The sequence below is a fragment of the Oreochromis niloticus genome, linkage group LG1 (assembly GCF_001858045.2).
Source record: "Oreochromis niloticus isolate F11D_XX linkage group LG1, O_niloticus_UMD_NMBU, whole genome shotgun sequence".
NCBI classification, from domain to species: Eukaryota; Metazoa; Chordata; class Actinopteri; order Cichliformes; family Cichlidae; genus Oreochromis; species Oreochromis niloticus.
The window spans coordinates 12,743,186-12,759,865 of NC_031965.2; the positions used below are offsets into that span (position 1 = coordinate 12,743,186).

The 16,680-nt window shown below is 42.3% G+C and overlaps 1 protein-coding gene across 1 annotated transcript in view; it reads left to right on the forward strand.

Annotated features, from left to right (window-relative positions):
• Nucleotides 1-16,680, forward strand: part of fbn1 (fibrillin 1) — a 62,070-nt gene that overhangs the window by 32,835 nt on the left and 12,555 nt on the right. Inside the window, 18 exon segments of the mRNA XM_005461585.4 lie at nucleotides 4,382-4,504; nucleotides 4,723-4,845; nucleotides 4,948-5,073; nucleotides 7,644-7,766; nucleotides 7,884-8,006; nucleotides 8,131-8,298; nucleotides 10,285-10,353; nucleotides 10,466-10,591; nucleotides 11,716-11,838; nucleotides 11,929-12,087; nucleotides 12,182-12,253; nucleotides 12,343-12,468; nucleotides 12,566-12,688; nucleotides 13,454-13,579; nucleotides 13,661-13,777; nucleotides 13,867-13,992; nucleotides 14,087-14,206; nucleotides 14,772-14,897. Coding sequence (XP_005461642.1) covers nucleotides 4,382-4,504; nucleotides 4,723-4,845; nucleotides 4,948-5,073; nucleotides 7,644-7,766; nucleotides 7,884-8,006; nucleotides 8,131-8,298; nucleotides 10,285-10,353; nucleotides 10,466-10,591; nucleotides 11,716-11,838; nucleotides 11,929-12,087; nucleotides 12,182-12,253; nucleotides 12,343-12,468; nucleotides 12,566-12,688; nucleotides 13,454-13,579; nucleotides 13,661-13,777; nucleotides 13,867-13,992; nucleotides 14,087-14,206; nucleotides 14,772-14,897 — 2,199 coding nt within the window.

The window sequence follows — 16,680 nt, forward strand, 5'->3', positions numbered from 1 at the left end:
AAAAGTGTGTGGTTGAAGGCTGGTTGTGACTTTGGCCGGTGATTTCTTTTAATCTAACACACTCAGCAGCAGCAGCAGTGCATTTTCTTCAGACGCAAATAAACAGGTTTTTCTGAACTGTTACACCTCCAACTTCTCCACACACACACACTTACAAACACATAACTCCTGCTCATTCTAATCCCATTTAAATGTTCATACAGTATTTTCCTTGTTTTCCCCGAGGTTGCAGCAAAAGCAGCCGGTTCTGATTCACAGCTTTGGAATTTCAGCCCCAGACCAGGGAATCGAGATGCTAATTCCTCTCGGACAGGCATGATGTCTTCTTATACACAAGAAACAAAACCTGCTACTCTTTCTTTTGGAAAAAGGTCTCCACCAGACAATGTAATTCACAAGAAAATGGTTGCTATTGTTCAGCTGCCTCATGCAACCTTGTTGGCATGCAGGGACTAAACCTTGCGTGTGTGTGTGTGTCTGTGTGTGCGAGTGTTAATGAGTGAGTGGTGCTTTTAAGCCCAGATATGATCCAGCTGTTTATGTGGCTCCCACAAGAATTATTTCTGTTTTTATTCCACAACGTGGAGAACTCGGGGGCAGGGTGTGAGTATCTTGAGCGTACACTCAAGCACTTTCGCATCTCTACATGTGTATTGGAAAGTTGGGGCCTGGGTGGAGATGTATTGGTAGAGTTTACAAGCATGGAAGCATCTTAAAGGGGTGATCATTATCACAATTTATGGTCTGTTGTCTTTATCGTCTCTCAGCTAAATGACAAAACAATGAAACAATTCTTGCTTTAACAATGTGTTGAAGCAAGACCATGCAACTTTGAAAATAACAAATTACACTATCTGTCATTTGAAAGTGAGAACTTAGATTCCAAAGTGTCAGCGTAAACCCTTGGTCAGTTTTTACTACTGCAGCCGAAAGGTCAGATTGGCTACATTTTAATTCTCAATCTAATCGTGTTATTAACCACGTATGGTATCACCAGCAGCTTTTGCTGGCTAATGCTTATTGTTATCAAACTTAACATGAATATGGGTCTAAACATGGGCTGCATGCTAACAGGATGGGTGCAGCCGCAATTTCAGTTTGTGCTGTTTTCAGTTTCAGTGATAAAGGTTAGATTGGTACTTAGATTACTACAAGCCTCATTCACTCAATCACACACTATTCAATTCAGTTTTATTTATACAGCGCCAAATCAGAACATCGGTCGCCTCAAGGAGCTTTATATTGTAAGGCAGACCCTACAATAATACATACAGAGAAAAACCCAACAATCATATGAACAATATGAACAAGCAATTTGGCGACAGTGGGAAGGAAAAACTCGCTTTTAACAGGCGGCCATCTACTGTGACCGGTTGGGTTGAGAGAAGGAAGACAGGAAAAAAGACATGCCGTGGAAGAGAGCCAGAGATTAATAACACATATTCTTACAAACACTTTTTTCTATATCATCACCTTCTCTTGACATTCACACACGCTCATGCTCATGGATGAGGCAAATCGGGATTCAGTAACTTGCTCAAGGAAACTTCAGCACACAGCCTGGAGTAGGCACAACTAGTCTTAGAGTTGGTACCTCCTGAACCACAGCCACCCCAGGAGCTCAGAGATTCTATGGTTTATGGTCCAAATAGATATAGAAATAGAAAAGATGAGAGTATCTCATAGACAGTATCGAAGATGGATTTAACTGCTGTGACTTCATTCATTGGTTCTGAAGTCGTGTTCTGAAGCCTTGAGAGAAGTATTTCTGCTGTCACTATTTTGGTGAGCAGTATTAAAAAAAAATAAAAATAAAAGAAGTGATTGATTGTGAAGTTATTAGGAGTTTCTTTCCACAGGTAATCCTACATTTTAGGAAAATAATTTTTTATTCATTTTTTAGTCAAAATCAGTGACTGAGTCCATAACCTCAAGTCTTTAAAGAGGTCAAGATGGAACATTGTTTTCCCTTTAGGACTGGAATTTTTTTTTCCCCAACCACAGGTATCATCGTCTCCTTCAGATACAGTGCAGGTTTAAGGCACTTCCACATTGGCTTCATTTTCCAACCTGGAATCTATTTCCATGTTTTGTACTATGACGAAAACTCTGGTTTTGCTTTATGTTTTGGCTTCTTCTGCCCCTGTGCCAATGTTGATATGGAGGTTTTTACCCTTCAGCTGTAAAAGGCTCATGGGGAGTTGTCGTCACCCTGCTGGGCGGCTGGCCAACATGAACACCCAAGTTTGTGAATGCCGTACCTTGAGAACGAATGTTACCGCCGGGGTTTCTTTAGATTTATGTGCTTTTGAATGTATAAATGATGGGTTTGGGGTCTAAAAAAGGGAAAATAAGAGTAGAGCTGCATTCTTTTTAATGACCAGCAGGGGCAGACTCTCCTGGTTGCAAAAAAGCTTCCGATTGCATAGAAATCTATGAGAAAAAACATCCCTCCGATCATGTTCTCTTTGACTCGGGTAAACACTTTCCTAAAGACTTTATGGGCTCATAACCAATACGATGTAACAGTGGCTCTGTCTTTTGTACTGTGTATTCAAACAACTGTTTGATGGATGGCACTTTTGGCACTGGTACTTCTGCTTTGGCATCATTATTCCACGCTGGCTTTAGTTTAGTTTTAGTTTTTCATGACTCTTATTTTTTAACATGATAACATTTGTCTTTGTAAATGATTCCCTTGTACTCTTGCTTTGATTATTTGACTAGTAGATCATGGCGATTAAAACAGTAAAAAGGCTTCAAAAACATGTTAGTGGTGGTACAAAAAGTAGAGAGGCAGATCCTTCAAATGCAGTATTAAGTATTAAGAGAATGCGGCATGTTAATATGGCAAATGCATAAATGCTAAATGCTTTACAGTTGTCAAAACATGTTGGAAAAAAAAAGAGACAAGAGGACACTCAGATAAACTGGCAGTCAGGCATGCATACACACTGACAGCCAGGTAAGCAGCCATGTATAGGCAAATGTGTCATTCTCAACTTTTGGTGTCCATTTTTTTCATCTGTCAAACACTGTCCTAGTTAATTCAGCCTTCTTTTTTGACACCAGCTGCGACCGATGACACACTTCTCACATGCAGCAATCTTTGTTTGCACTTTGCATTTCCTAGTGTGTGTGTGTGTGTGTGTGTGTGTGTGTGTGTGTGTGTGTGTGTTTGTGTTCTTTCTTTCATCAGAGGCTTGGAGGAGCTGATCATTAGTTTTGCCTGTAATCCAGGGAGATTCGTTTGCCGCAAGCCCTCATATTAACCTTGTAATCAAATGTAATGAAAATATGCCGTACCCTGTCCTTAGGAAGACTGTAAACCAGCAGTGCTAATCTCTAATTGACTGTGTCTTGAATTACTACCCTCACAAAGACAGACACACAGAGAGAGGAGTGTGTCTCATTCCCTGATAGGTCGTAACATCTTGAGTTCTCAGCATGGTTTCCCTTGAAGTACATGAAGGGAACGTGAACTAACACGTGCACGCTCTTGCTATTAAAGCCCATCTCTAGCTCAGGCCTCAGTCTTTGAGTGAGGCTACAGCCACTCAAAGACTGGCTTCCACCCCACAGGATTTAATCAACTTTATGGGCAGGGCAGATTTTAATAATATTCACTAATTGCTCCCATTAATTTTTATTGCTCATTTATTAGAATCTTGAGTGGCAAACAGTAGGTCTGTACATTCAGAGAATAGATTTTAGTACCCTGAATATTTCATTGGTTGGGAGATATTATTGTCATGGTTTTGCTGTGAAGGAATGTTTATTTGTAGAGTTGGCACATCACACTTTTACCACATCACATTTAAAGAAATTATGTTTTGGAAAGATTAAATTTCCACACTTGACATCTGGGGCGGTGAGAAACCCAAACATGAACATTAAAGGAGGGGGCGGGGGTCGTAATGTGCTGTTCCAGAAGCTTCACATTAGAGGTGCAAAGTCTGTGGGTAAAAGGAGGTATCTTTGCCTAGAATAACCTGCGAGGACTAGTTCAGACGGTGCAGACAGAACAAGGCCTCAGCGTTAGGCCTTCGTTCTACCTCTTGGCCGTTTTACAGCTCTCAGGACACACTTGAATGACGAAAATCCAGAGACTTGCTGCGCTCATTAAACCTTTGTAGCAAGGCCATTAGTATCAGAGATCATGAGAATGCCTCGTTGCCTTGTGCTCTGAATACAGAGACAGTGAGCCAGAAAGACTTAGCCCTGTCTTCTCCTGCTGCTATCTTTATACAAATCAAACCAAGCATCAACTCACTCTACAGCGCCAAGAACCCCACTGGAATGAGAAAGCAGACCTTAATCATCGGACCATCAGACCTGTGTCTATTTTTCTTTATGTTGTTTCTCGTTCTCTCTTTGTCAGATATCAATGAGTGTGAAATCGGAGCCCATAATTGCGATAGACATGCAACCTGCACCAACACGGCCGGCAGTTTCAAGTGTAGTTGTGCTCCGGGGTGGATTGGCAGTGGTCTCAAATGTACAGGTAAGGCTGATGGCCTGGAATGCACAAGTAAATGGTACAAATACATGACCATCTGAAATGAATGAGCTTGTGTATGAGATGCGCAATTGCGAAAAGCGAACCTGTGCTTTTGGCTATGGTCTTTACTTTGACATTGATTTAATACTGCAAGGCTTATCCTCAATATTTGGATGAATTCGTTTACGTTTGCAGAAATGTAATCGTTTGTTGTGTTTCAGACCTGGATGAATGCTCGAATGGGACACATAGGTGCAGCAACAATGCCGACTGTCTCAACACCATGGGCTCCTATCGATGCGTGTGCAAGGATGGATTCTCTGGAGATGGATTCTCTTGCTCAGGTCACACATACAAAATCAGTTTCTTAATCCACACTTCAGCCTTTTAAGAGATCCACGAATGTATTTTGTGCTTACTGACTCTGTGTGGGTGTGTGACTGCAGATAGCGATGAGTGTGCAGAGAACGGCAACCTGTGTGAAAACGGCCACTGTCTGAATCTGCCAGGAGGCTTCCGCTGTGAATGTGACATGGGCTTCATCACCACTCCTGACGGCAAGGCCTGTGAGGGTAAGGCAATACAACACAGACTATCATAGTTCCCAGGATTTGAATGGGTGCCCGCATCCTAAATTATGTTGACAGTTTCAAAAAACAAAACCCAAAAATCGCCTGGTGCTATTTGTTTGTTTTGTTTTCCTGTTTATGGAAATAGCAGATCCAAACAGATGCTGCCTACTAATTATATGGATTTTTGGACATCAAAGAGGACAATATGCTGAGCATTAATGTGATTTAGGCTGTGAGAACATTTCGAAGGACTGACAATAACAGTGGAACTGATTTTCTGTTCACATTTGCTCGATAATTTAATGTTTCAACATCACGCTTCTGAAACTTGAAGCACACATCACAGCGTGTGAGCTCGTAACTATGAGATGTTTATCTAACTCAGGAGTGTATATCAGTTGTGCAACTGCCACAATTTGGTTAAAGGTTGTATCTAAGCTTTGTGATGGAGAAAAAAATGAACTGGGTGGAAGGAATTCTTTGAAAAAACTGGTCCAAACATTATTTCCTGCATGCAGTGTAATTCCTTGCAGCATAAAAAGGCTACGTATTAGAGTTGTAATGAAAGGCTGCTCTAAAAACAGTCTTATTCTTAAAATTAGTGCTTGAGATGCACAAGCTGCTTACACAACATACAGCTGTGGACAGAATTTTACTCATCGCAGGCATAAATTGTAATTTTGGGCTTTTGACGATTTCTTTGAACTGTTCTTTTGCCAGGGTGGAATGATTGCACAGCGTACACCTTTAATGACCCAAGCAAGAATTAGGTGCACAATTTTCAATTTACTTTTTTGTTTTTCTAATACACAAAGGGCCAAACTTATACATACAGACCCAATTATATACATAAACCCCCACTAATATCTTGTTAAATGTCTCTTAGCAAGTTGCAACTTGACCAGATGCTTGTCAAAAATTGGAAGAGTTCATTTAAATTGGTTGGCACATTCTTGACTTTTAAGTGTAGTCCATGTATTTCCAACAAAGAGGAGGTCAGGGCTTTGGGAAAGACATTCCAGAAGCCTAATGTCAGCCTGCTTTAGTCATTCCAAAACCAGTTTGGATGTATGTTCAAGATCATTGTTGTGTTGAAAGATACCTTTGTGTCCAACTTTCAACGGTCTAGCTGTTGAGTTCAGGTGAAAATTAAGGATTTAGAGGTAGTCCAGCTTCTTCATTATTCCACCACTTTGTGCAGCATACAGGTACCATTGCTGGCAAAACAGCTCCAGAGTATAAGCATTGTGCTACCACCACAATGCTTAACAGCTGTTTCCGTTTTCTTAGGTTTGAAAGCCTCGTCTTTACTCCTCCAAACATACCTCTTACCATTACGGCCAAAAAGCTTAAAGATTTTCTGCAGAAGCCAGTGACACTGGTGTTCTAGCAGTTTCCAGTTCATGACACACTTGAGCCTGGGAAGTTCCCAGGTTGTTCTTGAAATACTAACCAATTTCCAAGTTACAAAAGTGGTGACAAATCAGAATAACTTGCATACAGTTGTTTGAACTGTTAATCTTGGAGTCTGCAGTTGTTTAGAAATGGCTTCAAGAGACCTTCGCATCTTGTGTAAATCTGCAGTTCTCCCTTTTAGATCGTCACTGAATTCCTCACACTTTCCCTTTTTCTCAGTTTTAAATGAGTGATGTCAAACAAATGCTTTTTATGCTGGCAACTACTGGAAAATACTGGTTGTATTAAATTACAATCACTAAACAGAAGATAATATGCCAATTTAAAAGACACTGTAGAAGCTTCAACACCAAAAGATATGAGTGAGTGTATGTATATATTTTAAAACCCCTGTTGGGATTAGAGAAAATCCCCCCAAAATTAATACCAGTGAAACCAGTTATTGTTTTTAAAGCCATTAAAGATGTGTGCTGTACAATCATTTCATACTGGAAGAACAACAGTTCCATGAAATCATTAAAAGTCCAAAATTACCATGACACTCATGCCAATGATGAATATAAGTCCTCTTCTGACCACAACTGTATAAATTCTGGATTCCTAACCTTCATAATCTACTGACATATGATTCAGATTTGCCATATGTGGGAATCTCAACTGCAGGCTCTCTTTTAGGATGTTTTGATTGGGATGTATTCCGCTCATTTACTCAAAGTCTGAATAAAATATTAACTTGTTTTTAAGATTTCTTGTAAGCTGCATATGAACACATTCGTAACTTGTTGCAGATGAATGCTGAGTGCAGTGATAATGCACTGCAGGATTCAATTGAAAGAGCAGACTGACCTCATTGCACTGATGTGTCAAACATCCTGAAATAACCTGTCCAGTCCTCCCTCCATCAGCTCAGTCAGAGCTGGACAGTAATGACTTGTGCAGAGTGTAATGATGTGGAAGAGCACAATTTCATAACCTTGGCTACAGTTCTGATAGTGTATGTGTGCGTATGTCTGTCTGAGTATGTCTAGAGCTGTCATTCTGTAGCAGAGGTGAGTGGCCTTCACTTCCTAAAGCCGACTGCCAGTTTTCCACCGTGATCTCATGATCCACTAATCACTCACAGCTGGCTCCCTCTTTATCGCTCTTTTTCACAGACATAGATGAATGTACCTTTGCTGACATCTGTGTCAACGGACAGTGCCAGAATATCCCGGGACTTTTCAGATGTAAATGTAGCATTGGTTATGAACTGGACAGAAGTGGAGGCAACTGCACAGGTAAGACTGGTCCAGCTCCCCTCCATGGTGTTCCTGCGTCATCCAGTTGCTTTGTATTGGCCAAAAAATTGAAAGCGATTATTTATACATATAAAAAATTTACTTTGTCTTTCTCAGATATCAATGAATGTGCAGACCCGACCATCTGCATTAATGGAGTGTGCGTTAATATCCCTGGAAGCTACCATTGTAACTGCCCACCAGACTTTGAACTCAATCCCACTCGAGTGGGCTGTGTAGGTGAGACTGCAACACTAAACATATTTAAAACGGTTCTTAGCTTGTTCTATAACTAATTGCAAAGCAAAGGCTTAACCAACATAGCTGAAAATCTGTGTCTGTTTATGTGTGCGTTTGTGTGTAGACACTCGCTCTGGTAGTTGCTTTCGAGATGTTCGTTTGCGAGGAGATGCATCTGAAAATTTGGACTGCTCCAATGAGATTGGAGTTGGCGTCTCCAAAGCGTCCTGTTGCTGCTCCATGGGCAAGGGCTGGGGAAATCCATGTGAATTATGCCCGCCTGTAAACTCAAGTGAGTCATCACATTATCCCTTAGTAACCACACATTATGTACTTTTTGTTTTCAGTTCAACTGCGAGGAATGTCTACTCTAGCAAGAAATACTCATGCGTGACACACCTCCTGGAAGCCACAGCTTCTATAGCCCGAGCTCTGAACATTTCATCAATATACCAAAGGGTTAGACTAAATGCAGTGCATAGTTAGCTAACTTTAGTGTCTCTTTTTGGAGCTGATATACTCATTGGCCACAATTCAACATTTTCGTCCATTTCAGCTGTAGGCAGGCAACACAAACATCCGATGAATGATGATATGATGAAACTGGAACCATGAGGAAACATGCATTGGTGGCATGGATGCATCACACAGCTATAGATACCTGCTAATTAATATATACAAATAAAATTTTAGGATTTTACCTAAAGTAAAGACTTTTTGAAGCAGACTACAGTTGTGCATAAATCAATACTGACAAATAACCAATAATGTTATTTGTCAGATAAATGGATTAAAAAATGTTCCATGAGTCTCTAAATCCATAAGCAGAGCAAAGGTGAAACACACCTCACAGTCAAAGTACGGTTATGGGATAAGGCATAAGGAATAGACTAGGTATGGATTGCAAAACCATTATTTGCACCAGGATGTCTTCCTCTTCTGTCAGCTGCCCCCTTTAGGGGTCGCTACAGCAGCTCATCTGCCTCCATCCCACCCTATCCCTAGCATCCTCCTTTGTTATACCAACCCTACATCCATGAAACGTCTCTGTGGTCTTCCTCTTTTCATCCTCCCTGGCAGCTTTATACTCAACATCCTTTGTCCAGTATCTCCACTATGCCTCACTGACTTTGTCTGGAAACTGCTCAACCTGAGCTGGTCCCTCTGATTTACCATCTTATAAAGCTTCCCTTTCATTCTCGCTGCTATCCTTCTGTCACAAATCATCCCTGACAATGGTTTCCACCCTGTGTGCGCTCCTGTCTTCACCTCTCTTGTGTACACATTTCTTTGGATGGCTGACCCCAGGTATTAAACTCACCTACCTTCACTACCTCTACTCTACTGCATGTTCACCTTTCCACCTTGCTTCTACTGACTTTCATCCCTCTTCTCTCTTGTGCATACCTCCACCTCTCCAGGATGTAAACATTTTTCTATATGCTCTTAAGCTCTTAAGCTTTTGGACCCTGGCTGAAGTGGTCGCTCCTGGAAATGCAATTTTTGACAGTTTCTTGTTGGCTTGACTGTTCACCCTGTATTCTTGTTGGTGGGATGGGTTGGCTTGTTAGCTGTTGGCTGTTTTGAATTGTGGTTGAAAAATTAGATTTGAATGTAGAGGAAAGAAAAAGATTTGGTGTTTATGTTTAATCAATAACCCTGTCAAATCCATCTATTTGCGGCAGGGTAAACAAAACAGACCTTAATTTCCTTAAACCAAACCTTAATTTCCTCAAATTAAGGGCATCTGTAAACTAATATGAAAAATCATATCCAAGATCAAAATATATTAATATACCAGAGTACATCAGGCGTCTTAAGGTGCAAACTAGCTGCTCTGCTTACATGCAGACTCACATGCTGGCTTCTCTTGCCATGCGATGAGTGTGTTTGCTGTAATTGCTGTTGCTGGTAAAGATGAGACAGCTTTGTGCAACTTATTTGGAAATTGCCAACAGATGTTTCAAAACATTACAGGCAATGACTCATCCTTTTCAGCTCAGGGAACTGTTTGCTTCTGTGACAAGAACAAAACCTTTTTCTTTTCACTTTGTAATTCTGAGTAGCTGCAGTCATGTCCGGTCCTCTGGGCTCTGTGGCTAACGCTGAGATCAGAAAAAGCACGACAGAAAACGAAAGGAAACAAGTGCATGACTAAAAATGTCTTTTTCAGGCACCTCGATTCATCGCAATTACTGGCAAATTCTGCAAATGCATGCTTCTGTGTTGTGCTGCTCTTGCTGTTTAATGTAATTCGTTTCTGTGTTTTGTGTTACAGCTCAGTACAAGACTCTGTGTCCTGGAGGGGAAGGCTTCAGACCAAACCCCATCACTGTCATCTTGGAAGGTCGTAGCAACATGCTATTATGCCTTTTTTTGTTTTTGAGGTTGCCCCTGGGTATACTTACAGAAACACCAGCCCACAGTGGTGCTGAGTTTTCCCTTTCTTTCTCCCACAGACATCGATGAGTGTCAGGAATTGCCCGGCTTGTGCCAGGGAGGACGGTGCATCAACACGTTTGGTAGTTTCCACTGTGAATGTTCAAGAGGCTTTGCCCTCAACCTGGACACCAGAGTTTGTGAAGGTATTAAGCACACACATGCACAAATAAACAAACAGGTGACCCATCCATCTCCAGCTCTGGCCCTGGGACATTTCACTGGGGAGGAAATTGAGTCCAGCCGTGGAGATGTTCTCTCAGTGACACATGGATAGAGAAAGAGAGCGAAAGAAGCACTGGGAGCAAAAAGGCAAAGCAAATATTGGACCCTGTTGTCCCATAGACAACACTGCAGCTCAATAAGTGTCTGCTCTACTTCTTGTTTGTTGCTAACCCAGCAAAGCTCAGCCAGAATGATGAGACAGCTGAGAGCGCTAACTGTGTCCAGAGGAGCGAGGCTCTGATGTGGTCAACTCTTTCCTCGGGGAAGTACGCAGTGTCCCCTGTAGGCACGCCAGTGATGACGGAGGGAGGAATGAAAGGCGATAAAATAGAAGGGTGTTTAAAAAACAGAGAGGGGAGGAGAGCAGGAGGCCTAATGGGGTTGACAGTGACATGTGACTGGCAGCATTTTAATTCAACCGAATATCACGAAATAGCGTGTAATAGACACGCCCGTCCACCGTGTCCATTTCACGCATGCAGTAAGTTGCAGTAACAGCAGAGGGGGATATTTTATTTCAAACCAACATCAAAATAATCATGGGAAAGTGTTTAAACAGACATTATTAACACATTTGTGTGTATATAGATACTAGCCCCCTAGCTTTATTGATTCTGCCGATTAAGGACCCTGGAATGTACTTGATATGTTTTTTGCTCACTGGCGGTAATGCATTTTCTGCATGTGTTTCCTTTTCACGTTTTGGACAGGCAAAGTGCGAAATGGACACGGTGGACCGGCCTGTCTATTACATGTTTTGCCGTCACACTGGGTTGTTTAATTAGTGTGTTTTTGTTGGCCAGAAGTACAAAAGGAGTTGCTCTGTAAAGTCTAGCACTGCAAGTCCTCCTTGTTTGTGGTCAATGAACTGTTCAGCTATGAGCTGGGCTGGGAGGAACAAGCATTGTGTTCATGGCTTTTTAGCAGTAATGCTGATAAAGAATTTAATATATTTAAAGGCGTGGACCAAAATATGTTTCAGAGAAGTAGCTGGCACCTTTACTGAAGCAATGTTTTTTTCCCGTGCTGCTCTCTCTGTGTACAGATGTCAATGAGTGTGAACGGCCAGGCATCTGCGGCCCCGGCCAGTGCTACAACACCATCGGGAACTACACCTGCATCTGCCCTGTGGATTACATGCAGGTCAACGGAGGGAACAACTGCATGGGTAGGTAGGCTTGCTGGGTTTTCACGATTGTCGCTGTCGTATTTAGGGTTACCTGCAACTCTGCATTTCTCGTAAACGCACCACACACAGACATGAGGAAGAGCTACTGCTACAGGAACTTTTACTCTGACAACGGAACGTGCGACGGCGAGCTGACCTTCAACATGACCAAAAAGATGTGCTGCTGCTCCTACAACATCGGCCGTGCGTGGAATAAACCCTGCGAACAGTGCCCCGTGCCCAGCAGCGGTGAGGTCTAGAACAGTAGAGTAAATACGCAGTATATACCAGCACGTGGAAGTGGCGATGAACTTGTATAAACTCGTGTCTCCTGTCAATTCAGATGAGTTTGCGATCCTGTGTGGCAGCGAGAGACCGGGATATTACATCGACATCACCACTGGACAGATTATTGGTAAAGATTTTCACACTGAAACGCTTACGTGATGAAAAGGAATGCTTCTCTTTTCTCACGCCCCCGTTGGTCTCTCGTTCATTTGACAGACATCGATGAGTGCAGGGAAATTCCGGGAATCTGTGAGAATGGAGTGTGCATCAACATGATCGGCAGCTTCAGGTGCGAGTGCCCCATTGGCTTCATCTACAACGACAAGCTGCTGATTTGTGAAGGTGAGGTTTGCAGTCTGCTGTAGAATCCCTGTGTTTTACTTTGGTTTTTTTATATTTATGCCTGCTGTGTGAACATCTCTGCCCCTCTTGTTGTCAGATATTGATGAGTGTCAGAATGGACCGGTGTGCCAGCAAAATGCAGACTGCCTGAACTTGCCAGGAAGCTACCGATGCGAGTGTAAAGCCGGGTACCGCTTCACTCCCACTGGGCAGTGTCTTGGTAAGGATGTGCTGGTTATTAGCTAAAAATGTATGAGGTATCAGCGGCACTCGAATTAGACTACATGTTTGTCTCCAGCCTCCAGTTTAGTCTCCTATAATGGCATAAAATGGAGATAATACAAAATTAGTGGAAAGATGCAGTAGAATTATAGAAAACGTTAGCCAAAAAAGAGCAGCCAGAAATCCCTCTGTCGTTCCCTTGAGGAAGATGCTAACTTCTCTGGGTCTTTCTGTGGCCTCACGCTAACACTCTGTCTCGCTTCTTCCAGCTATTTTATCAAATGCGGTTATGCGAAACTCTTTGAAGTGCACATTCTTGCCAGTTATTTGCCAGAGATAAAGCACCAGAGGCAGCACAGTGACAGTCAGCCTGAGACTGAATTCTTCATGGTGGGCTTGTTATTAAGGAGGAGAGAATGTGAAGCAGGTGTTGAGCTGCTGAACATGTGCTACAGCATATCTAAATCGTGTTGCTGTCAGTCTGGAGAGTCCTAAACGATAAATGAATGTTATGCCGGCATCCTGTTTTGCTTCCTGCTTTTCATGCAAGTCCTAACACCCAAACACGCTCAGGCTGGAGTTGATGATGTTACACTGGTCTCATGCAGTTTAATTATGAGTTACAGTGCAAAAGAATTTTTGGTCAGTTTCATGTATTATGAAGAAATTTATGAATTTTAGTGACTGTTTGAAGATGAAAATATCTAAATTCTATTTGAATGTGGATTCAAAGTGTGACATTTGTTTTTCTCTTTTCTCTCAGACCGTAACGAGTGCATCGAGAACCCCGGTATATGCAATCCAGGCCAGTGCATTGACACACTGGGAAGCTATCGCTGCGTCTGCCCCAATGGCTTCAAAGCAACTCGGGACCTGTCGATGTGTGTCGGTAAGCTGTGCTACTTCCCATCAGTCTCACCGCTGTTCCTCTGCCAGGTGATAAAACTGTGACGCTGCTGTGTGGTTTCAGACGTGGACGAGTGTGAAAGACAGCCCTGTGGAAACGGGACCTGCAAGAACACCGTAGGCTCCTACAACTGTCTCTGCTACCCGGGCTTTCAAAACTCGCACAACAGCGACTGCATAGGTGCGTGTGTGGATGTGAGTAAATAAAAAGTGAAAAAGAAGAAGAGCCACCGCATGTGTTCATTATTGTGTTGCCTGTGTGCCGAGCAGATGTCGATGAGTGTGCGACGCAGAGGGGCTTGTGTCGAAACGGGCAGTGTATCAACACAGTGGGCACGTTCCTCTGTGTGTGCAATGATGGCTATGAGCTCACTTTAGACGGCAGACTGTGCGGAGGTAAGGAAATGCTCTTTGTCCTTTTTTATACTGATCTAATTATGATATAGATATGTTCTATAATATGTGTGTTTATATCATCCCTTTTCCTCAGATATTAATGAATGTGCAGTGAATCCAGGCACATGTGGTGCAGGAACTTGCCTGAATTTGGATGGTTCTTACAGGTGTATCTGCCCACCTGGCTACCACCTTCATGAGGAAACCTGTGAAGGTAGAGCATATAAATCCAATTCATTCTGTGTTGTGGTTTAAAAAAAACCCTGAAATGTGAAAAACAAGAATTACTGAAGCAACAAAATGCACATAGAGGCGAATTTCTGCTAACATCTAACTTAGACTAGCTTAGATTAGCTCTACTGGAGTGCACCAGAGGAGGGGAATCTTCGTCAGACACCCCTCTTCTTCCTTTCACATGTGAGAGTAAGACTGAGCCAAAAAACATAGATTGTTTATACAGTGGGGCTGATGAGGAGATATTCCGGAGACTTCAATACATTCCTGCTTTGTGCTGAGTTCCTAGAAGAACGGAGGAACAGCTCTGAATTCTCAGCATCAGAAGCAGCCACAGCAGCTGGTTATTGTGATAAGTGAACATGTAACAGTGAGGCAACTGCCTTCGTGCAATTATTCACGAGCGAGATTACACTGACTTTTAGATGTGCAGTGACATACTGGAAACTGGAATGCTTCTAATGGTGCAAAATAGAGGCAGGTTTTAAACAACTGGAAATGTAATTTAATGAGGTTCACGATGTCGTTTCTGTCTTTTATGTCAGACACCGATGAGTGCGCCCAGTCACCTGAGATCTGTCAGTATGGAACCTGCTCTAACACTCAAGGAAGCTTCAACTGCTTGTGCCCTGAAGGCTTCCAGCTCTCTGCGTCTGGACGCAGATGTATAGGTAACTGCGTGTGCACGTGTGGGAGTGAGAAGGACGGGAAAAGAAGCTATGAAATTATAGCATGCATTTGCTTTTACAGTGAAAAGTGAGCACTAGGGGAGACTAAGCAGCAGCCAGTGGTGTCAGGCTTTTCCTGCTCTTTCATGATAGCACACTGTGTTCCAGCTGGTTCTGCTGCTGCTGCCTCAACAAGGCCAAGGGTGGCTCTGAACAGATCACTTTTCCATTTCCTCACTTGTGTGTGTGTTTATACAGTATATGTGTGTATTTTGGATTGGGTGGGGGTGCGCTGAGTCCTCTGCTAGGGAGTTCCCTCTCCAAACACTGAAGTGATGACATCATCAGAAACGTTCGACTGAAGGTTAGGGGATAAACAGGAGGAGTTCGGTGGAAAGTGAGTAACACTGGCAGTAAATTAGTTTATGGTTTGTGTGTATTACTGAGAAAACACTGATGATGGTGAGATTTCCAAAATGCATATGTAGTTTCTATAGCTGCATAACCTACAACAGCCCTTTAACATATTGAGGAATAACATTGTTTTATTTTAGATTATACTCGTCATAATTTAGCAGACTGGAACAGATGTACATATTTAGATTTGACCACAAACCCTAAATTTATTTGTACTAACCGCTCTCCTCCGTGACATCTGTATTTTACATGAATGCTACAATAATGAATGAAGATGTAGTTCTCTGCCACAAAAGGGATTATAGCATTATGCAATATAGTGTTAAAGCAGCACAAGTTAAGAAGAGTTATGCGGCCTGCATATGCAATAGCAGAGAGAGTACTGACAGGGACAGGAAAGAGTAGAAAGACTCCCTGTTAAATCTAAAAACAAGTTTAAAGTCCTTCTACTTACATACAAAATCTTGAATCATCAGGTCCCATCTTGTCTTAAAGAACTCCCAGTACCATATCACCCCAATAGAGCTTGCAGCTTTTAGACTGCAGGCTTACTTGTGGTTACTGGGAAATTTAACAGTAGTCTTAGTAGTAGTCTTTTGTGGAACCAGCTTCAAGTATGGATTCATGAGACACACTGTCTCTACTTTCTGGATTAGGTTTAAAACTTTCCTTTTTGATAAAGCTTTTAGGGTCAGGTGACCCTGAACTAGCTCCCTTTGATAGGCTGCAATAGGCCTAGGCTGCTGGGGGCTTCCCATGATGCACTGAGTGTTTCTTTTTCACTCACTATTTGATTTTAAACCCCGCTTTGAATTTAATAATTATTTATTATTCATCTCTAGCTCTCTTCCACAGTGTGTCTTTTTCCTGGCTCCCTCCCCTCACCCTAACCCATCATGGCAGATGGCCGCCCCTCCCTGATCCTGGTTCTGCTGGAGGTTTCTTCCTGTCAAAAGGGAGTTTCTCCTTCCCACTGTCGCCAAGGGGGTTGTCTGATTGTTTGGATTTTCTTTGTATTATTTTAGTCTTTATCTTGGAATATAGAGTTACTTTAGGCGACTGTTGTTGTGATTTTGTGCATCGGTGATGGTCACTGAGGTTCTTTGACATCAATAATTTATTAGTGATCACTGTCCTCTGTGCAGTTCTAAATTTGAACTGTATGTGTAATCATTCGTGACGGATATTGTGACAGCATAGGTGCCACAGAGATGCTTTTGATGTCATTTCCATTGACGTCTATTGATTGCCTGGAAACAGGGAAAGAAAATGAGACGACCCATCAAAACAAACTCAGCTTCAAACTCAGCACTGCGATTAGTAACATTCCCAGAAATGAACCTCACAAGTTTAAAGTGGCTTGAAAGAA